The sequence below is a fragment of the Perissodus microlepis genome, chromosome 9 (assembly GCF_051167445.1).
Source record: "Perissodus microlepis isolate ML-2025 ecotype Zambia chromosome 9, ASM5116744v1, whole genome shotgun sequence".
Lineage (NCBI taxonomy): Eukaryota > Metazoa > Chordata > Actinopteri > Cichliformes > Cichlidae > Perissodus > Perissodus microlepis.
Window position 1 is genome coordinate 29,958,410 of NC_140469.1, and position 22,154 is coordinate 29,980,563.

General features: G+C 39.3%; 5 protein-coding genes across 5 annotated transcripts; 3 read left to right on the forward strand and 2 right to left on the reverse strand.

Annotated features, from left to right (window-relative positions):
• Nucleotides 1–154: 154 nt before the first annotated feature.
• LOC146380780 (GTPase IMAP family member 7-like) lies at nucleotides 155–986 on the reverse strand. The gene is made up of 2 exons (XM_084940181.1): nucleotides 968–986; nucleotides 155–852 (listed from the first exon to the last, which is right to left on the reverse strand). The coding sequence occupies exons 1-2, from the start codon at nucleotides 984–986 to the stop codon at nucleotides 155–157; spliced, it is 717 nt and encodes a 238-aa protein (XP_084796307.1).
• A 381-nt stretch (nucleotides 987–1,367) lies between these two features.
• LOC146380781 (GTPase IMAP family member 7-like) lies at nucleotides 1,368–2,674 on the forward strand. Its single transcript, XM_084940177.1, has 3 exons — nucleotides 1,368–1,519; nucleotides 1,758–1,807; nucleotides 2,082–2,674. Exons 1-3 carry the CDS (start codon nucleotides 1,368–1,370, stop codon nucleotides 2,672–2,674), a joined length of 795 nt encoding a protein of 264 aa, XP_084796303.1.
• Nucleotides 2,675–12,810: 10,136 nt separating this feature from the next.
• On the reverse strand, nucleotides 12,811–13,863 carry LOC146380782 (GTPase IMAP family member 7-like). The gene is made up of 2 exons (XM_084940180.1): nucleotides 13,785–13,863; nucleotides 12,811–13,699 (listed from the first exon to the last, which is right to left on the reverse strand). The coding sequence occupies exons 1-2, from the start codon at nucleotides 13,801–13,803 to the stop codon at nucleotides 13,002–13,004; spliced, it is 717 nt and encodes a 238-aa protein (XP_084796306.1). The 5' UTR covers nucleotides 13,804–13,863; the 3' UTR covers nucleotides 12,811–13,001.
• A 136-nt stretch (nucleotides 13,864–13,999) lies between these two features.
• LOC146380783 (GTPase IMAP family member 7-like) lies at nucleotides 14,000–16,107 on the forward strand. Its single transcript, XM_084939957.1, has 2 exons — nucleotides 14,000–14,009; nucleotides 15,287–16,107. Exons 1-2 carry the CDS (start codon nucleotides 14,000–14,002, stop codon nucleotides 15,868–15,870), a joined length of 594 nt encoding a protein of 197 aa, XP_084796083.1. The 3' UTR covers nucleotides 15,871–16,107.
• A 4,012-nt stretch (nucleotides 16,108–20,119) lies between these two features.
• LOC146380784 (GTPase IMAP family member 7-like) lies at nucleotides 20,120–21,954 on the forward strand. Its single transcript, XM_084940171.1, has 4 exons — nucleotides 20,120–20,555; nucleotides 20,783–20,838; nucleotides 20,976–21,026; nucleotides 21,156–21,954. Exons 1-4 carry the CDS (start codon nucleotides 20,332–20,334, stop codon nucleotides 21,725–21,727), a joined length of 903 nt encoding a protein of 300 aa, XP_084796297.1. The 5' UTR covers nucleotides 20,120–20,331; the 3' UTR covers nucleotides 21,728–21,954.
• Nucleotides 21,955–22,154: the final 200 nt, after the last annotated feature.

Below are 22,154 nucleotides of genomic sequence, written 5' to 3' on the forward strand. Positions count from 1 at the left end.
AACCAATATCTTCATTATTTTTTGTGATAACTCAAATAAAATGATCCTAAACAGCTTTCTACACTGTGCCATTCTAAACAGATTTCATGCTTTCATGTGTATGTACAAAAACTGTCCAGTTCAGACTAGATCGTGTACTATTTATCACAATAGTTTAATCTCTCCCAAGAAGAATACGAAAAAATTTGATACGCTGAAGCAGCGGCTCAGTGAACCTATACTGCTGCAGTGTCAATCCCAGTCTGCGTGCTTCCTCCACCTCCTTGTACATGGCGTCTGTGTAGTGTGTGCCTCTATTTGCTGCCATCATGTTATCAATCTTCTTGACCAGCTCCACCACCTGCGTTATGTCTTTGCTGATGTTGTCAAAGACGTGGTACCTGTTTCCACAGCTTTGGATGATGCGCTTTAGCCCTGGCTCAGCGTCACGTACGTACTGCTCTATGGTCATGCTTCCAAGATCACCACCACGGGTGAAGAGCACAATCATGTACTTGTTTGCCTCGGGGCCAAACAGCTCCTGCAGGGCTTCCACTGAGTTTTTCTCTTCTTTGGTGAATCGACCCACTTGGATGACCAACAGGAACACGTGAGGACCGGGACAGGAGACTTCAACACATTTCACAATTTCTCTTTTGATGAACTCATCTGATTTTGCAGTGTCCAGGATCCCTGGTGTGTCTACAACACTAACTACTCTGTTACCCCACTGTGTCCAAGCTTTTTGACAGACCTCGGTCACTGACCCAGATAAAGGGCAAGATTTGAATACTCTGTTTCCCAGGATGGTGTTTCCAACAGCACTCTTGCCCACACCAGTTTTTCCAATCATCACAATCCTCAAATCAGGACCTGAAACACAATTGACTAATTTGATTTAACTCATATACACAAGGGTGTAATAAGAACCTCAGTGAAAACTTTCCAAGGTAACAAACCATACCTAAAGATTAACTTTAGGTCTTACCTGCTGGAAATGAAGCCATCTTAATGTCACTGTTGTCACTGCACAGGTGAGAGAGATGAATGATAAAGCTTCTGTTAAACACATATTTTATTTATAGCTCCACAGAGGACACACCTCCTCCTCTAGCTGACAGGCATAGAGGGCAGCACAGTCTGCACTCACTGCACAGACTGTGCTGCACCTGATTGAAGAGCCACCACTCACAGTGAGTTTTGCTTGTAAACTTTTCTTTGCTTTGTAGCAATAAAATAAAAAGACAGTTATTAAAGGTATTGCAGATAAAAAGAGAAAGAAAACCTTTCTGATTTCATATCAGAGAATTTTTTTCATTTTTTATTTTCACAATCTCTCAAGTCCTGCAATCTATGATTTATAATTTAAAATGTAAAATACTTAATGAATGTACTTCAGCAAAAATGAAGAGTTCAGAGTTTTGCTGCTTCTGACTTATGAACCCACAGATCACTCATTCAGTTTCTGCATTATGGGTTGTGAGCAGAGCAATAATTCAAGGAGATGTGAACCGGAACAACTTGTAACAACCAATGCCAGGTAAAGCTGAAAGTGGAGAACTGTTGAGCTAGCATTAGGGCTTACCTTATTTAAATAAAAATGAAAAACATTCTCTTTAACCATGTGCACATATGCTATGAAAAACTCTGGTAATGTATTTTACAAGGGGCTCTGATTTTTTATATATTGTTAGAAACAACAAATAAGTGTTTATAAAACAAAAAAAAGAGTTTTTGAGCTGAGGTGGGTTTATTTTTTCTCTGTTATTAAATTGTAGGCCTGACTATGGATCACAAACTGGACCGTACACTACTGAGCCACAAGCAGGTGAACCCCAATGCTTCTAAGCAGCATTTTAGTAGTTCATATTAAAAAATGGGGGGTTATTAAATGGGGATTATGCAGATGGTTGTTATAAGCAAAGAGTCCTTCATGATCCAAGAAAGACTTCAAATAGTAAGACTGGATTTACTAATGTTAAATAAGCTCTTTTGTGTATTTTAGTGCAACTGTGGGAGTTTACGTTTTCATTATTTATAGATTTTGAATGTAATGCAATGAGGGATTTCGCTGACATTATCATCATTATAAACTTATTCAGGAAGACGCACTCCAGCCATATGGAACATTGTCCTTTTGGGAATGTCTGGGAGTGGAAAGAGTGCGAGTGGGAACACCATCCTCAGAGAGAAACGCTTCATATCTAGACCCAGCTCCAAGCCGATCACCTCAGAGTGCCAAGTGGCAGAAACTAAAGTGAATGGTTTCCATGTATGTGTGATCGATACTCCTGACGTCTTTGATGATGACATTCCACCGTCAGTTAGGGACAAACATGTAAAAAAGTGCAAACAGCTTTGTGAGTCAGGTCCCTGTGTGTATGTACTTGCATTACATGTGAGCAGATTTACAAATGGTGAGAGAGATATCTTTAAAAAGTTGGAAAAAACGTTTGGGAGCAAAGTTAAAGAACAAACAATTATCCTGTTCACCAGAGGAGACGACCTGTCGCAGGCAGAAATGAAGTTTGAGGATTTCTTACGTACCTGTCAACCTGAGCTGAAAGCAATAATTCAGAAATGTGACAACAGGTGTGTTCTGTTTGAGAACAGCAGGCAAAATGACAGTCAGGTACAAAAGCTAATGGAGACAGTGATGAGCCTAATCCAAAAGCAGCAGAACTTCATGTATTAGGTCAGGAAATAAAGTAATTGGAAGTGTTTTTTGGGGTTTTTTTGGTGTGTGCAAAGACACACATAAGAGCATGAACACAGTTATAAACTGCATTTTTTTGTGTGTTTTCTTCTTGATTTCATATTAATCAGCATTCAAACAAGGAAACAAGGAATTATTTCTGAACTATGATTTAAACGGTTTTATACACTTTTATCTAACAAATCAGTGAAAGTTTGTCATCTTTTGTAAACTGCAAAATAATAATCCTAAATTCAATAAAAATAAACTTGTCAGTACATGAAGTGTCTCTGTTTTCCACCACACTGATCAGACAAACACAGAGAAAAGACAAAGCAGCTAGATGTTCAAAAAAAATCTCGAAGATAACAACACAACAGCTGAATACATATTTCTGTGATGTTCTGAAAATGAATTTGTGTTCTGTCGTATAGCAATATAAAGTGCAATGTGGTCAGGAGTTGCATCCAAAGGGAGGGCATGAGCTGTTCACTAAACTCTAATTTTAAATAATTTTAAATAACTTTACATAATATACATAAAAGCCAGTTCAGAGTGAAGAGCCAGTGACAGCAATTTGTTACCAAGAACTAAGTAAGTAAGTAAAATTTATTTATATAGCACTTTTCACAGATAAAAAAATCACAAAGTGCTTTACAACACAGAAAATGGAAATATAAAACAATATAACAGTAAATAAAACAGCAAATAAAACAATGTAATATAATAAAACTATAAAAACAGCATAAGAGGAAATTAATCAAATGCTTTTCTAAATAAAAATGTCTTCAGCTGTTTCTTAAAAGAATCAATGGAGTCCGTGCAGCGTACAGACAGTGGGAGAGAATTCCACAACCGTGGTGCCACAGTCTGAAAGGCCCGATCACCATGAGTTTTAAAACGAGTGCGCGGTACCACCAGCAGTCTCTGATCTAATGACCTTAAAGCTCGAGAAGATGAATGTGGTTTCAGCAGGTCAGATAAATATTGAGGAGCTTGACCATGTAGGGCCCTAAAGGTTAGAACTAAATTTTTAAAATGAAACCTAAAACTTACAGGCAACCAGTGAAGGGAGGCTAAAACTGGAGTGATATGCGATCTTCTCTTGGTGCCTGTTAAGAGACGTGCTGCAGCATTCTGCACAGTCTGGAGACGATTTAAGGCTGATTTGTTAAAACAAGTAAAAAGGCCGTTACAGTAGTCTAAACAAGAGGAAATAAAAGCATGAATAATCATCTCAAGTTCAAGCTTTGATACCATTAGTCTGAGTTTAGAAATATTCCGTAAATGATAAAAACAGTTTCGGACCAGCTGCTTAGAAAGCTGCTCGAGCGACATCGAGCTGTCAAATACGACACCGAGGTTTCTAAGGCTCGATTTTACATAAGGGTCTAAGAAGCTGATATGCTGCCTGATTTCTGGGACCATGTGGTCTGGAGCAATAATTAGAGTTTCTGTTTTATCAGAGTTTAGTTGGAGAAAATTGTCATTTAACCATTGGTTGATTTCTGTCAGGCAATTACTTAAATTAGACAATTTATAAAACTCAGACATTTTGAAGGAACAGTATAGTTGGATGTCGTCAGCATAGAGATGATAGGAGATATATTTATAGCGCTTTATAATTTGGCCTAGGGGAAATACATAAAGTAGAAATAGAATTGGACCCAGGACAGATCCCTGAGGTACCCCACACGGCAAAACTGTTGATTCTGATGTCACATGATTCATGCAAACAGTAAAAGATCTCTCAGACAGATATGATATAAACCATTTTAAAACAACACCAGTAATCCCAAACAAGTTCTTGAGTCTGTTTATCAAGATACTGTGATCTACAGTATCAAAAGCAGAGCTGAGATCCAACAGGACCAGCACTGTATATTCTCCAGAGTCTGCTGCCATCAAGATATCACTAGATACTCTAAGTAAGGCCGTTTCAGTGGAATGCAATTTACAAAAACCAGACTGGAAAGTGTCCATAACAGCATTTTTATCCAGGAGATAGTTAAGTTGTTCTAGTACTACTTTTTCTAAACTTTTCGATATAAAAGACAATTTGGATATTTTCCTATAACTGTTAGGAAGAGATGGATCCAGTTGAGGTTTCTTTAATACTGGCTCAACAATAGCTTGTTTTTATAGAAGCTGGGGACTGAGCCAGTATGAAGAGAAGTATTTATCATTTCCACAATACAGGGGCCAATTGAATCAAACACACTAGTGAAAAATGAAGATGGAAGGACATCAAGGGGGCTTGAAGTCTGTTTTATATGACAAAGCAGGCCTCTGATGTCTTGTAATGTAACAGGAGTAAAAGAGGACCAAGTATCAGAGGAGAGCAAGTTGAAAGTTTGATATTGAGAAGATGATGGAGAGATATTAGACCTGATGGCAATGACCTTATTTCTGCAATAGTTCATGAACTCATTGCATTCGGACGTTGAGTGAACTGGTGCACAAGGAGCATCAGGAGAAACAATGCTCTTAATTGTTTTAAACAAGAATTTGGGGTATTTCTTTTTTGAAGCTATGAAGTGTGAAAAATACTCTGTTCTGGCATTTTTCCACATGTCATTTAGTAAGAGGATAGATTCTTTAAGGTGTAACTTATAAACCTCAAGCCTGGAAGCCTTCCACAAACGTTCTAGCTTGCGACAGTATCTCCTGAAATTACGAATGTTTTCATTTAACCAAGGATGAGATTTCAAACGTAGGACAGTACTTTTTTTCAGAGGTGCCACTATGTCTAAAATAGAATTACACTGGTTATTAAAGGATGAGACAAGAGAGTCCAAATCATTGTAAGTCATTTCAGCGTCAAACATGGCAGAGAACCTTTTGGCAGCATTCTGGTTTATGATTTGCCTTTCAATCGTTATTTTGGGAGCCGGGGGATCCAAATAAAACGACAAGTTAAAATATATGCAGCTATGGTCACTCACATGGACATCTTCCACACAAATGTCATTTATATTTAAACCCAAGGAGAAAACAAGATCCAATGTGTGACCCTTTACATGTGTAGGGCCAGAAACATGCTGCTTAAAGTTAAAAGACTCTGTGATAGTCATGAAGTCAGCAGCCATATTACAGGATGTATCATCAATATGAAGGTTAAAATCTCCCAACATTACCACCTTCTCTAATTTAATAATGGATGACAGGAGGTCATTAAATTCAGTTAAAAAGACTCCGGCAGGGCCAGGAGGTCGGTAGATTAAAATACAATAAAAGGTGGGCAAAGAGCCGACCTTGATCATCTGCAGTTCAGATGAGGTAAAGGAATCAGAGTTCATCAGTCTGCATGTGAATCTGTCCTGGTGCACAACAGCGAGACCTCCGCCACGTCCTGAAAGACGTGGAGTTCCGATGACAGAGCAGCCAGTCGAACAAATTTCCTTCAGATGTATATAATCCATGTTTTGTTGCCACGTCTCAGTTAAACACATGAAGTTGAGAGATTCCTTCATAAAAAGATTGTTTAAAATAAACGATTTGTTTGTGACTGAGCGAGTGTTGAGCAGGGCAAACCTGATTGATGACGTTTGGTTGGTGCAGTCAACAGCTGACTGCAGTGGCACTCGAATTAAACACCTGTGCGCACCTGTTACACCGCGCGGTGACTTCAGGGCTAGCTGAAGCTAATATCCATAGTGGTACGTCACATCTGCCATCAAAACGGCGGTTGAAGGAGGGACGCCAAGAGAACATGGGGCCATCGGACCATAGATTCCGAGCTGGGAACTGAAGTGTAGCGTCGGCACCAGGTGACAGTAGATGAATTGGTCGTAGGCACCGGGAATCTTCCCACATCCAAGAAGCTAATCTTCGGTACCTTCTCAGTCATATCATTAAACTATAATGAAGGTAATGGGAAAGAGTTGTTGAAGTGGATGATCAGTGAGCAGCATTATTGTTTCATGCCAAGAAAGACCAAAAGAGATGTGATACACTGACTATTTGTTCTTCAGTCACTTTTCTCACTCATTGTGTGTCCATGGACCTCTCTGCATTGAATCATACTTGTTTTATTTACTGTTATATTGTTTTTATATTCCCATTTCCTGTGTTGTAAAGCACTTTGTGATTTTTATCTGTGAAAAGCGCTATATAAATAAATTTTACTTAAATTTTACTTTACTTAATCTCTGGCTCACTCCGCATCATGTCTTTTATCTTGTCTTCCTTCTCTAACCAGTGGTGGCAGATGGCCGTTCCTCCCTGAATTGAAATTGAAAATTAAATATAGTATAGAGGCCAGAAGGACCTGCACTGTGCCTTTGTGGATCTAAAAACACATGATAAGGTACCAGGACAGGGACTGTGGTATGTATGAGGAAGTTAATAGTGACAGAGAAGTATGTGAGGGTGGAGCAGGACGTGTATGAGAACAACGCGGCAATGGTGAGGTTTAGGAATGACAGATGGGTTCAAGGTGGGGTAGGATTACATCAGAGATATGTTTTGAGCCCCATCATGTTTACAGTGGTGATACGTTGACAGATGAGGTCAGGAAGAAGTCTCCAAGGACTGTGTTTGCAAATGCCCTAGTCTGGGACCAACTCTGTTCATTGGCTCCTTCACTACATCCATCACTTTTCTATGTGGTCTTCCATTTTCCTCCTGCCTGGGAGATTGACATTAAGCTCCACAGTTACCATCCTTGTCCAGAATAAACCCAATCCCTCCTCTGCACGTGTCCAGTCCATCTCAGCTCTGCCTCTTCAACTTTGTCTCCAAACTGTTTAACCTGAGCTGTCCCTCTGATGTCCTCATTTCTAATCCTGTACATTCTGTTCCTCCCAATGAGAATATCAACATCTTCAGCCCTATCACCTCTAGCTTGTCCTACAGCCTATTATCAGAAACTAAAAGTCATGCCCTTAAGACACAATAACCACACAGAGAATGTCAGAGATGCATCTGACCCTTGAGTTGATTAATCTACTGGTTTGTGATGCCTCATCAGAAGTGGAAGGAAACTATTCTTAAGTGAGAGAAACAGGGAGAAAGGCTGAGGTAAAACAAAGTAAACAAAAACTGAACTGAAAATCTGTGAATCAGAAAATCTCTGCTTCCAGTCATCAGTATGTCAGGGGTCAGGAGCGAGGTACAACAGTGAGTATCTGCAAACAATTTGTGAAACATGATAGAGAATCATCATGTTTCAGAGCTTTGTTTCAGCCAGTGGTGTTGGAGATCTTGTGGGATCATTTTGACAATGAATTGAACAAATGGCAGCAAAACAATCAGTTTTTGCATTTTATAATGTGTTCTATTTGTGTTTGCACATTTCATTACTTCCCATTTTCCCATCAAAATACAAAAATGAGGCTGTCAGCAGATGTTTCATGAGCTGTCCTGGCTGATTTCCATCCTCTACACTGACAGTACACGGTCTTTATATTAGACTCAGTGACAGACTGGAACTCAGTGAATGAATGTCAGCATCATGAGCTTCAGTTTAAATGAATCTCTGCTACACTTGATGCAATCTAACTGTGACATGAGCACCACAGTCACTGTGCACCAGTCACACACGGTTCTTTACTTTAAATCCATCACAGTTCAGCAAACCAACCTGTTTATCCTGCACCAACCTGCAGAGGATCTTCATGCAGTCTTTAAATAACACAGTTAGTCTGCCTCAGATTATTTTGCAGCATCTTTCACATTCTGAAAAAAACATGTTGTGTCCCCAAATGCGCTAAAGCAAAAGTAAGGAGCTTGTTTTACAAAAGTAAGAAGTAGAACGTGCAGATGTTTGTTTAAAAATGTAGCAAAGTAAAAAGTAATCAGAAAAAAATACTCAAGTAAATTACAGATACCTACAATACAGGGGAAATTCTGTTGTATTCTACCTTTGCTTTTTATTTGACAGTTCTCTGTTGAGTCATGTCCTGTTGTTTTTGTTGCTTGTTTTTTCAATTGTCTTCAACTGTGTTAGTTTCATCAGCTTTTTCTCCAATCAATATTAAGTCTATTCATAGTCTTGTCTCCTCTTTACTGAGAAATCTGTTTATTTTCTCTCATGTTCTTCCCTGAGTTACTCTTTTTGAGTTCCTCAAGAAAATGAAAACATGCGTTTCCTGGAGCTTTACATTTCTGTTCCTCATGCTCTGGATTTCTCTTTTGCACTTTGTTTGGTTTTGGACCTACATCAGCAGTAAAATATTCCTTTTCATCAAGTCCTTTCCTTCTGAGAGGCCTGCATTTACATCTTTGCCAGCAAACCCTGGCATCTAAAACATTCCTTTTATATTTCTGGTTTCAAGGGTGTGAGAGACAGAAAAAATTCCCCTTAAAAAGGCACATTTGGAATGCATCCAATTAAACTAGACACGGAAGATAGAGAGAATTTTGTTTTGATCTTATCAGATCCTAAAAATGCATACATCCTGTTCTCTGTTGGAACTGACAGGACTACATTTCCTTGTCATTATTTTACATATCTAATTCATGTAAAAAAAGAAAATGCACCCGGAACCTCTTACAGAACCTGATAGAGATCTCAGAAATCTCTGGAAACTTTGGTTTCCTTGTTTACAGAAACGTGTTCAAGTGTGAAAAACCTGTTGTTTGGTTTAAAAGGTGTCTTCCTTCCTTCTTGTGTGAAGGAAGTAAATACTTTTTATATAACAGATCTCAGATTTGTCTCCTTTAAAATATATTTTTAAAAGTTTTACTGTTGGTGCTCCATTTCCGGCTGGGGCCCTGGCTGGGGCTTGGGTGCTTGGGTCCTGGTTGGTGTGTCGCAGGGGTCGTGGGCGAGTGGGTGTATGGGGTCTCAGCCCTGGCGCAGGGTGCCGCCAGTGCATCGAGCCACCTGGGGGGCTCTTCAACTGGTGGGGGAGGCTGTTACGTCTTGCAGGAGGTCTTCTCTCTCCAGGAACTCACTCTGCAGGTGGGGGAGATATAGGAGAGGTGGAGGAAGAACTCAGCCTGGGTGTCTATTGTCTTGTGTAGTCTGGAAGATGAGTGGATGACAGGGTGGGTGCAGTTTTCTCTGTGGTGGGGTCGGGTGGGCTGTCCGGGGCTCTGTGGGGCCGGGCGGCGCTGCTGAACTTGGCCCCGGTCCGGATGGACCTTTCTCTGGTGGGTTGCAGAGTATGGGGGTGCCTACTGGGGTCAGCAGGGGAGCTGGCCCCACGGAGGGGCCACTTGCCCCTCCCTTCCTTCCCTCCCCATCTCCAGCTGCCTCCCTCTTCCCTCTCCACCACAATCACCCACACATGCAGGGCCTTGGGGTAAAGGTGTGTCACCAGGGTGCAGGGGAGGCATCCCCCCCCCCCCCCTCTGTCCCCTTCTGCCTCAATTTTATCCCACAACTTAGGGGCTGGGAGGAGGAATTGGCCGTCCGATTGGGGTCTGGAATGTGGGGCCTCCCTGCTGCTGCGGAGTCGGGGCGGTCTGCTTCTCTCCACCCCAGGGAAGAGGGTAACACCACCTGGGTCTGGGTGCAGCTTTTCCCTCTAGGGGCAAGGGTACCTAGACCTGGGGTATAGAGTACACTTGGGGAGTGTGATTGTGTGTACAGTGTCTATTTATCTCCAAAAGTTGATTCTGTTCATCTGGACGTAGCGTTTTGTGGGAGAAACGTTTCGTCACTCATCGTCACTTTCAGTGGGCTGGTTTCAGACATTATGCAAATGTACTGTTTATAAGGTTTGGGGAAACCTGCAGTCAGCTGAGACTGAAGAAGTCACTTGGATGAGTGACGAAACGTTTCTCCCACAAAACGCTACGTCCAGATGAACAGAATCAACTTTTGGAGATTTACTTTCCTGATTGAGAATGCATCAAGAAGTGTCCCTTTATGTCTGTCTCCACGTTGGGTGAGTGCTGAGTAATTGCATATGAGAGCATGAGGGTGGGAATGGATGTTTGTGTCTGTGTGTGCCTGTTTGTTTGTGTCTATGTGTCAGGTCGGGTATCAGACGCCACCTCTCTGGGGACATCTCAGGCCCTCCAAGGTACGGAGGCCTATCTCCCCCCACCACTCCCCCTGCCAGTGGCAGACGCCATCAGACATCGGTGCGTTGGTAGTTCTTGGTGTCCGGGGATGGGCGTCCAGGTACGCACCTGCTCACTCCTGGTGGCTGCTTGTCGGGCCTGGAGCCTGGGGCTCACTCGGGCCCCTTCGGGGGTGGGGTGCCCTCGGCCTCTCAGCCTGGGGCTCGGTCACTCTGGCACTGCTGGCTGCCGGCGGAGCTCATGGGCACGTCACTGCAACCCCCCCTGGCTTCTGCTCCGCGGCTGCTGAGTGACCCCTCATCTGGGACTCTCCTCAGCTCTTTCTGGGACAGTGGCGCGGCTGCTCCTCTGTTGGTCTTCCTTGGTCTCTTGTGTTCTGAGGGCCTCTGGATGTCTGGAGTTTTGATCTCCTCCATACCTGCTTCATGCCCTGGAGGACGGGGCTGTGGCCCCCCCACACCCTCTAGCAGATCATTACATGAAGAAACCTTTTAAAAACAAGCGCGCTCATGCTCACAGGTGTACACACGGGTGCTCACACACACAAACTACACCCTTTTTGGCTCCTCAAAGCACACTGTGCGCTGTCGATCTTACGTGCTGCACAATAATATTCAATATTTAGCATTTACTGTTATATTCACATAGATCATCGCGATGATGTTGTTTATTATATTCCTTTTTTTTGCTTGTTTTCTCTGTTTTCTTTCTCAACAGGTGATCCAGGTGATTGATAGATGTATTTTTTTGTCTGTTTGTTTTGTTGGTAACGAAGGGATGAATTGTTTTTGGTAAGTTTGGAGAGATCTTTGATTTCAATGCCAACCTATACCCCCAACAAACACACACCAGGGGGTCAGTGACTAAAACATGGTTGCCTGGTTGGGATATATAATACACCATCTAAATTATTGTCAAAATGAAACTATATCAGTACAAGCTGAATAAGCTGAGCTTCAGTATTTGATATTTAATTCATTTATTTATTTAATTTTAACCCAGTAAGTAAAATAAATGTTCATTTTAGATCTTCTTTTTCCACACTGAGTAAGCTCAAGATTGACAAATGTGATCAATCAACAGACCTCAACTGAGCTATTCAGGTCCAACACTAAAATACAGAACAAAATCGCATTTCTTCAAATTAAAATAAGCCCTCAAAAAGTGAAAACTTTGCACTGACATCATTATACTGCTAGTGCCAGCTGTTTGGTCAAGTAAGACTAGGTTTTGCATTCTTTCACACAGATCATGTTAACATGTACTTAAGTAATCAAAATCCAGCTCTGCTTTTTACATTAAGCTTATTTACTGGCTTTAGAATAGCTGACCTATTTTAACAGTCATTCTGTCAGTTCAAAATAGATCAACTAAATACTGAATAACAGAAAAACATAATTCTGAACTACACTTTGAGAAATCCACATTTGACTTTTACAGTCAGTAATCTTTTCTCTTTGAGTTCATTAGTTTTTTTTCACCTTTTTATTAACACAGTGGTATTGTCTTTTTGGCATTTAAAAATATGTACATAGTCCAATGAATAATTAAAATTAAACTCTAAATAACTAAACATCCCAAATATATAAATGTATTAAAATAAACTCACTCATAAGTTGCACCTTATCTCTCATGGAAAATGAAATGTTGATTTTGAGCTGTTCAATTCAACATTGCTTAACTAACAGAGCTCCAGTTAAAGGAAGTAAATGAATAGAATTTGCATGTATTTGTACATGTGTATATTTTGAAAAATGTGTTTGTCCATGTTGTAATGTGAAAAATAGAAAAATAGAAAAAATTATTAAGAGAAAAAGATATAAATTTTATCAATTTTGTTATTGACATAATCATGATGATGTTGTCCAAAACCTAACCCTTAACCCTATAATATTTTCAAAACATTTATAAATGGTTAATTGTATAACTTAATGAAAAGTTAACATTAAATATATGCACTACATTTATAATGAAGTTTACAGTGATAATGAATACACACAATTCACATTTAATGCATAATACATTAATTAATGGATTTACATAGTGCAAAGCTTCAAATTTCAGACACAATAAACTGTCATGATCACACATCCACTACAACTTGGAGCAGATGCACCTAAGACAAAATATACTTCAGAAGCAGAGCTCATATTGTGATATTATTTTATTTTAAAATGCTTTTGTCTGTACCAAAACACCAAGAAAGCAAAACAAAATCACCAAAATATTTTTTTTTACATTTTTTTCATACATCCAAGTTTATTGATGCTACACAGCAATATACATCGTAAGTCTGTGTAAGAGACTCCTAATCGATACATGCTGAGCCTAGATTCTTCATTACAATAGTTTAATCTCTGTCAAGAATGAGAAAAAATTTTTTAATACGCTTCAGTAGGGCCTCAAGGAACTCATACTGAACAGCCTTAAGTCCCATGATACCTGCAGCCTCCACCTCCTTGTACATGGCATCTGTGTAGTGTTTGCCCCCATTTGCTGCCACCATGTCATCAATCTTCTTGACCAGCTCCACCACCTGCGTTATGTCTTTGCTGGTGTTTTCAAAGCTGTGGAACCTGTTTCCACAGCTTTGGATGATGCGGCAAAGTCCTTCCTCAGCGTCACATACGTACTGCTCTATGGTCATGTCACCAAGATCACCACCGCGAGTGAACAGCACGATCATGTGCTGATTTGCTGCCTGGCCAAACAGCTCCTGCAGGGCTTCTACTGAGTTCTTCTCTTCTTTGGTGAATCGACCCACTTGGATGACCAACAGGAACACATGAGGACCAGGACAGGAGACTTCAACACAACGCACAATTTCTCTTTTGATGAACTCATCTGATTTTGCAGTGTCCAGGATCCCTGGTGTGTCTACAACACTAACTACCCTGTTACCCCACTGAGTCACACCCTTCTGACAGACGTTAGTCACCGACTGTGATAAAGGAGAAGATTTGAATTGTGTGCTTCCCAGGATGGTGTTTCCAACAGCACTCTTACCCACACCAGTCTTTCCAAGCATCACAATCCTCAAATCAGGACCTGAAACACAAATTACAACCTTGATTTAACTTGTATACACAACAAAAAACAATCATACAGACAGAAGATTAACTTTGAGTCTTACCTGCTGGAAAGTTAGCCATCTTAATGTCACTGTTTTCACTGCACAAGTGAGCGAGATGAATGTTAAAGCTTTTGTTCAGCACATGGTTTATTTATAGCTCCACAGCTGACACGCCTCCAGCATTTTTGCATAACAGGTACATATAATACAGAGAGAGCGCAGCACAGCCTGCAGAAGACACCGCGCAGAGTTTTGACACACCAGACTAATGAAATATGTCTGAAGGTAAGTTTATTTGAAAAGGTTTCTTTGCTTTATAGCTGTTTTTTAACAGTTTTAATGATTGAATTTTGTAGCAGTAGAGAGAAAATGTTGCTCTTAAACAGTGTCAGAGAAAAAGGATTTTGTGTTTGTTCACAGACAAAATTTCAGTCGTCATCCTGGGAAATGGGAAGTTTTTGAAGAAAGTGTTAATAACCAACATCCTGGAAGATGACATATCTGTGCTATCCACAAGAAAGAGTCTAACAAAAACCAAGATATATGAAAACGAGACATATGTTTTCACATGCATGCCAGATTTGGAGGTGCAATGTGATGACATAAAACAACAATTTGCTATGAATCCAGACCCTGACATGTGTTTGTTGGTGGTAAGACGTGACTTTTCAGTAGAAAATGTGTGGAGTCAGATAGAATATCTGAGCAAGAAAAGTGGAAAACCTACAGATACATTCACAGTTGTGCTGCCTTTGAGTTCTAAACCTACAGAGTACCCATTCAAGAATATGACCATGGAGCAGCTTTACAGAGAACTGCCTTACAAACAGCGGGGGTTAAGTCGTAAGAGGTAAACCTAAAAAATCAGTAACATATAATGAATATTTATGATATCACATAAGTTTGCATAAGAACAACAGTGTTTTATTTAATCTGAGTAATCATATTAATTCATTAGTTAGTAAGTTTTTTATTATTATATATATTGTAATGTTTCAAACATAATAATTCTTTTGCCCCCAAAACAAAGTTTCCTGGTGAGTTAATTTAGTTCTGTTATATTACAGGTCTGCTGCTGATCCCCAATCTATGACAGCTTTGGGAGACCTCAGCTTAAATTCATGTTTAAGAAGCAAACATGAATGCATGGAAGGCAAGACTCAGCTTTATCAGCAGTATCTCACAATATTGTCATGTTCTGTGTGTGGGTGTGTGTGTCAAAAACATTTATTTAGCCTTTTTATAAAAGTGGCAGATGTAACAAAGAGCCCTACACTATCCCCGTAAATAGTTTCAAATGTGGGACATTCTTTGAAATGTTTATCTCTATTATTAACATTTTGTTTTACTTTTTTATCTAATCAGGAAGTTAAAATATTGAGAGGAATAGATGGTGTAATTATGCAAACTGCATGCAGATATAATTATGTGTATAGTTAAATGTGTATTTAACTGTTCAGATAAAAGTCTTGTGTTTTAGTTGTAGATGATTATTCTTCAGATCTGGAAAGAATATTTATTTCTATTTCACTGTCACTTATTTTTGTTCTTCATCGACACAGAAAATCACTTTGATACCAAAGTGAACCTTGTTCTTCTGGGAATGACCGGTACGGGAAAGAGTGCCAGTGGAAACACCATCCTCGGAAAGAAATTCTTCAAGTGTAAACCGAGTTCAAAGCCGGTCACCACAGAGTGCCAAGTGGCAGAATCAAAGATAAATGGCATACATGTACGTGTCATTGATAACCCAGACATCTTTGATGATGACATCAAGCCACGAGTTTGGGACACACGTGTAAAAAAGTGCAAACAGCTTTGTGAGTCAGAACCTTGTGTGTATTTACTTGTGATGCAAGCAAGCAGATTTACAGATGGTGAGAGAGACATAATAGAAAAGCTAGAAAAAGCTTTTGGGAGGGAAGTTAGAGGACGAACAATCATCCTGTTCACCAGAGGAGACGACCTGCACTGTGCAAATATTAAGCTGGAGGATTTTCTTCACTCCTGCCAACCTGGTCTGAAAGAAATAATTCAGAAGTGTGGCAACAGGTGTGTTGTTTTTGAGAACAGCAGGCCAACATCACATCAAGTGGCAATTTTAATGGAGACAGTGATCAGGATGATCCGAGAACAGCAGCAATGATAACACTATGAAGTGCTTGGATATGATAAGTTGTTAAACAGAAAGATATAAACAGAGCATGAAATACTAGCCTGAACTGTTCAGTTAGAAATGTTTTCTTTTGTTTCCCTTTTTATTTGCCTTCATCAAAATCAGCATTTAATCGGGGACTGATTATGAATTCAGTTGTTATTGAAACTGGTGCATGGAGTTTGTCTCTTATTGTGTTTCTGTTTATAGCCTGTTGATGTAAATCATTCATGTTAAATTCACCAATAAAATGAAGTTTGGTAAATATTCTTTGTTGACCAAAGGTTTTTCAAGTAACAGAGACCCTTTGATGATTCAAACATACCTTTTAAAAAACCTATATCTAACAATAATAGCACTAGTAATAAGAATACATACAGTAATCACAGCAAAAAAAAAATGAGCATTTGATGTTTGTGGATTCAACACTTGCAAAGACGCGGTGAAAATTTAAATAATTAAAATATGCAGATGTTAAACAAATATGTAGGACTTCTTTCTACTATTTGCAAAATATCTCTAAAATATGAGATATCCTGACTCAGAGTGACACCCAAAAATCTAGTTCATGCACTTCTTGCTTCTAGGCTGGACGACTGTAATTCATTATTATCAGCATGCTCTAAAAACTTCCTAAAAGCCTTCAGTTAATCCAAAATGCTGCAACAAGAATATTCACAGAGACTAGAAAGAGAGAGCATGTTTCTCCTATATTGGCTTCCCTTCACTGGCTCCCTGTTAAAACCAGGATATCCAGCTAGCATGGGCTAAAATTTGTAATAAAAATCAGCTGGAAAACCATCCGGACCTGGGGCTTTATTGTCTGGGGGATGCTGTATGGCTTCATGGAAGTCAGACATTGACACAGGTGGATCCAGAGCTACAATCTGTTCATCATTTAAATTCTGTAGATAAGAAATTCTTCAAAAGCAATGTTGGAGGGAATAATCTGTGATGCTGTGAAGCTTCATAAAACTCTGTTAACTAAAAAGTAGTCTATACAAGAATGTGTAATCCCTGAGAGATGAACACCAAGCATCACAAAGACCTAAATCACTCACATGTTGTTTAAGAATGTCTGCAGTCTGGCACTTCTTTTGACTCACTGAAACTGTCAATTTCTAGATTCAATACCAGATTGAAGTCTCCTCCTATTATAAGTGTGGTTTCAGAGTGATCCAAAAGTGAAGAAAAGAAGTGATGAAAAAAGGAGGAGGAGTCGTCAATTTGGTCCATACAGTTAGTTCCATATGTATTTGGAAATACATATTTATTTATTTATTTTTATCTTTTTTACCTGTCTACTTAAACCTACTTAAACCTATTCCATTTGTAGTTATATAATGGACATGGATATAATGTGTAGAGTCTCAGCTTTCATATAGAAAATTATATGTATAGAAAACGATTCCACGCATATATAAAACAGGTCCGCGGCTCCGAACCGTAGTAAAGAGACCTCTGCCTATTACGTCGGGTTCGTGTCGGGCTCGTAACCAAAAACTAGCTTTACTTTGTTCTCTGGGTCAACTTTGCTAGCGAGAGACAGAGAGAGGCGTTGAAAGGCTCCAACTGAACTTACTGTTTCGGAGGAAAACACAAACACAGTGTGCAGTCGAGTCTCAATAGATTACTTACAACTGGGCTACACTGCCCATGAGGCTACATTCTTTAGGGCTATGCCTGTAACACTCTGCCTATTGCCTTTATATTAAATAATGTTTTGAACAATAATTTTTAAAAATATTTCTTCACGTCACTAGGCGGGTCGCAAGTAGAGGTTGCAAGATTGAGACCCAGGCTTTAGAGCCTCTTAATGTGTGTTTTATTTGGGTTTCCACCAGTGTGGAATTACCAGAAATAGATAGCAGACAACCTAGGGTGACCAACCGTCTCTTTTCCCCGGACATGTCCTCTTTTCACGTTTTGATAAAAATGCCCAGGTTTCCCTATATTCCGACAGATATGTGTGACGTCATCCCCGAGTTGATGCTTTGTGAGTGCTTGTTCTGCGCTCACAAACGGGACAGACAGCATGCAGCAACGCGCCTAATGATGTTTAAAAGATCTCTAAAAGAAAGTCCATTATTTCAGACGAACTGGAAAATAAATTTCCCTCGTACCAACCCAGTACTGGTAATTTTTCTTATGCAGATGAGGCATTATTTCTGTACCATTATTTAATTCCAGAGGCTTTTAAGTTATTTTTTGCAATTGTTGACTTGTAAAAGGCTATATGACATATTTTATTTCACAATTCATTAACCGCACAGAGAAGACATCGTTGAAATATGTTAAATATGTTTCTTTAAGCAAGTTAAAACAGTAACTGTAACAGTTACTCATATTTTGTATTTTAAATACGTAACAACAGAACGTGTATTCTGTTACTCCCCAACACTGTCAATATAGCTACACCTCCTTGAGCTATATTGTAAAAGGTGTGAGGGAACTTTGGTAAGGTGGATGTGTGTGCAGATGACTTGGACATATGAGCTTCCTGTAGAAAGACAATGTCTGCCTGTAAGTCATTTAATCAATAAGTCTTTTCCTGGAACCAACTCCATGTATTCCATGTAACAAACCTCAGGGTAATGAAAATAGACACGTCAAATAAAGCAGTGCAGCCACCAAAGAACCATTCCAAAGTAACCTCAAATCAATTCAGGATTAATGCAGGCATACTGTGGTGTTCTTGTTGCACTCAAGCTGCCTGTTGATGTACAGCTTACCACAACTTTTTGCGTATCGGGAACAGGACCTGGAGTCTCTCTTGGATCTCTCTGGTAAAATAGCTCTTCGCCACCTCTTTCTGTTTTATGTGTATGAATTTGGATGCACTTGGTCTGGTTCTGCGTGCATCAGCTCATTGACCTTTCAAACAATGACCACAATGGAAAGTGCCCTCTGGGAGATTCAGGTGGGTCTCAAACTCTCTCACCATTGTTTCCAGGGCCTTTTATGCCTTCTTTGGGATGCCTGGAAACACTACTCCATGAACTCACTAAGAACTTTAAAGTCTTTGTGTAGAATTTGTGCAGAACCTCTGTACAGAAGTCTCGACCGGCTCTCTGTTTAAAGGATCTGAGTCTTTGATCTATGGGGTTTTACCACGACTGATTAACAGAAACTGATGGTAGCTCCCCCCTAATGATCTATGGCACTTGGAAATGTTTTGAAGGATTCATTTTTTTGGCCTGGGAAATAAGCCCCAGGGACCTGAATTTTTAGAAGCTATAAGAACCTATAAGAACCTCAATAAGGTGGATGCGAATAGTCATATCAAAAACAGGAAATGTCCACAAAATAAACTTTTAATTGTGACTTTAATTGAAGATAGGACACTTTATTAAGTAAATTTTAAATAATTAAATCTAAACTGTTGCTAAATACCTACAGATGGTTTCTATTAGGTTTTAGTGAGACAGAGAGAGAACCACAGTGGGTTGGAAAAAGAAGACAATCCACTGTTTCTTGCTGCAAAAATGCACTGTGTGAACCAGAGTCCTTGACTCGTCTGCGATGACCCAGTGAAACTAATTTTTATCTGCAGAGGGTCTTTGTTCATCCAACATCCAGTGTTACCAGTATCCAATCATCTATTGTGACATCATCTGATTTGAGCTTATCTTACTGTTCTCTCTCCCCCTCCTCCCTTCATCGCTGTAGCAAAAGGTTTTGTTTTTTTTATTACAATAGTCACATTTATACAACATAATTCACTTCACTTTTCATAATTTCAACTTTGACTTCTTCTTATCACGTTGAACAGAATTACACTCTTTTCCCCTGTTACAAACAAGTTTTTACTTCCATTGTCACAGAGTGCTTGCTCATAGGGCGTCATGTAACTGGGGTTTTCTCCCCACAATATCACAGATGTTGTCATCTCAAGGCTGTGTTAATTTTTTTTTCAGTCTTGTTGCTGCACTGCTAAGAAAGTATTTGCCGACTTTGACACACCTCCAGCATTTGCATAACTGGTTCATATAAAACAAACAGAGAGTGTCACAGCCTGCAGACATCCACACAGCCTCTGCCTGCAGCAGACAGAACCATGTCTCATAGTAAGTTTACTGTCACTGTTTCTGTAATGTTATATTTTTAAAAAGCATAATCCAAGTAAAAGCAACACTTTTATATCTACTAAATATTTATTGAAATCACATGTTTAAATTTTATATATAGTGTTGTTACTATCAAAAAATTAAACTGTGATTCACTATTTTTACAGACAAGATTTCAGTTGTTGTCTTTGGAAAAACAGAGTCTTTGAAGAAAGCCCTAATAACCAACATCCTGGGGAAAGATTTATCTGTGCTACCCACGAGAAAGATTCTCAAAAACATCGAGATATATGAGAATTATACATATGAGATCACATGTACACCTGACTTGTACTTATTCTGTGATGACATACAGGAACTATTTTCTGAGAATTCCCACAGTGAGATGTGTTTGTTGGTGGTAGAGGATGGGTTTTCACCAGAAGATGTGGGGAAGCAAATAGAAGATTTGAGTAAGAAAACTGGAAAACCAAGAGAAGAGTTCACAATCGTGCTGCCACTGACATGTGAACCCTCAGATTACTGTTTCACATCCTGCACCATCCAGCAGCTTTTCAGTGAACTGGACAAACTGGCTAAACACAGACTACTGGTGCCAGGCTCTAAGAGGTAAAGGTGAAATTTGAGACTTGTTGAACTGTGACTGTTAACTTCATGGAAACACAATTTGAAGTATTTTCTTTATTTTAGCTGTGTACACAGATACTATAAAATGTATGTTTGTATTTTATAGAGAAGGTTTGCATTTTTATTATTGTTATAAAAATAATTAAGTTTTTATAAAACAGTAAACAGCTGCCTGCTGAGTTTATAATTGCTCTGTAACAAAATTACAGGTTTGACTATGAATCACAAACAATGTCCAGATCACACACTGACATGACAAAGCCAGGTAAACTCACATCTCTCTCAGGCGCGTCTTACCAACAAATACAAAAAGTTGTGCTGTTCAGTGAATGAGAATATTTCACATGATCCCAGATGTTTTATTAAAAACTGACAAAATTCTTTTATGCCCTTTTAATTCAGTTGGCAGTTTTAGCAAAGAATTATTTACAGACACCAAGAAGAGTTTAAAAAGTAAGATGCATGTTTTTACAATGTAGCTGAATTTAAACAAACCATACATGTTTACTTTGTCATTTATTCATTGTTAAGGTAGGATACCAACTGATTTCTTTCCATTATTATTTGTACATATCAATACAGGAAAGCGTGCTATCACCACAGTGAACCTTGTTCTACTGGGAATGGCTGGAACTGGAAAGAGTGCAAGTGGAAACACCATCCTCGGAAAGAAGAGCTTCATGTCTAAACCCAGTTCAAAGCCGGTCACCACAGAATTCCAGGTGGCAGAAACTGAGATGAATGACTTACGTGTACGTGTGATTGATAGCCCAGACATCTTTGATGATGACATTGAAGCATCAGTCACGGACAAACATGTAAAACAGTGTAAACAGCTCTGTGGGTCAGAACCCTGTGTGTATGTACTTGTGATGCATGTGAGCAGATTTACAGATGGTGAGAGAGACATTATGGAAAAGTTAGAAAAAGATTTTGGGAGTAAAGTTAAAGAAAAAACAATCATCCTGTTCACACGAGGAGGCGACCTGCAGCAGGCAGAAATCACCTTGAAGGATTTCCTTCACTCCTGCCAACCTGGTCTGAGAGAAATAGTTGAAAAGTGTGGAAACAGGTGTGTTCTCTTTGAGAACAGCAGGTCAAGTTCACAGCAAGTGGAAAATCTGATTGACACGGTGATCAGGCTGTTAGAATAACAGACAATATAGATAAAATCATGTGCTTAGACATTTGGCCTTTTTTCTGTAAAGCTATGAATAATTTAGAGGGTGAAAGTTATTCTGCAAATTGAAGTGACAGATTATAACAAAACAGTTGCCTTCTATATTTTATTTACTACAGCAGCATTTAAACAAGAAGAGTTTCATTTTTAAAATATGGTTATTTTAAAGAGTTTTTCAACTTTTTGTTAAACAAACTACTGACTTCCTCACATAGTTATGCTCATTAGAGTGTAATAGAATCAAATAAATGCTGAATTTATTAAACTCAAGTTATTTCATGCACCTAGTGTTTCTTTGGTTTCCAGTATTTTTACCAGGCAGATCTATCACACACTAAGATATTGAAATATTACACAAAACTCAGTGCTTTGACACACAATAGGTATTCATGTAAAGAGAG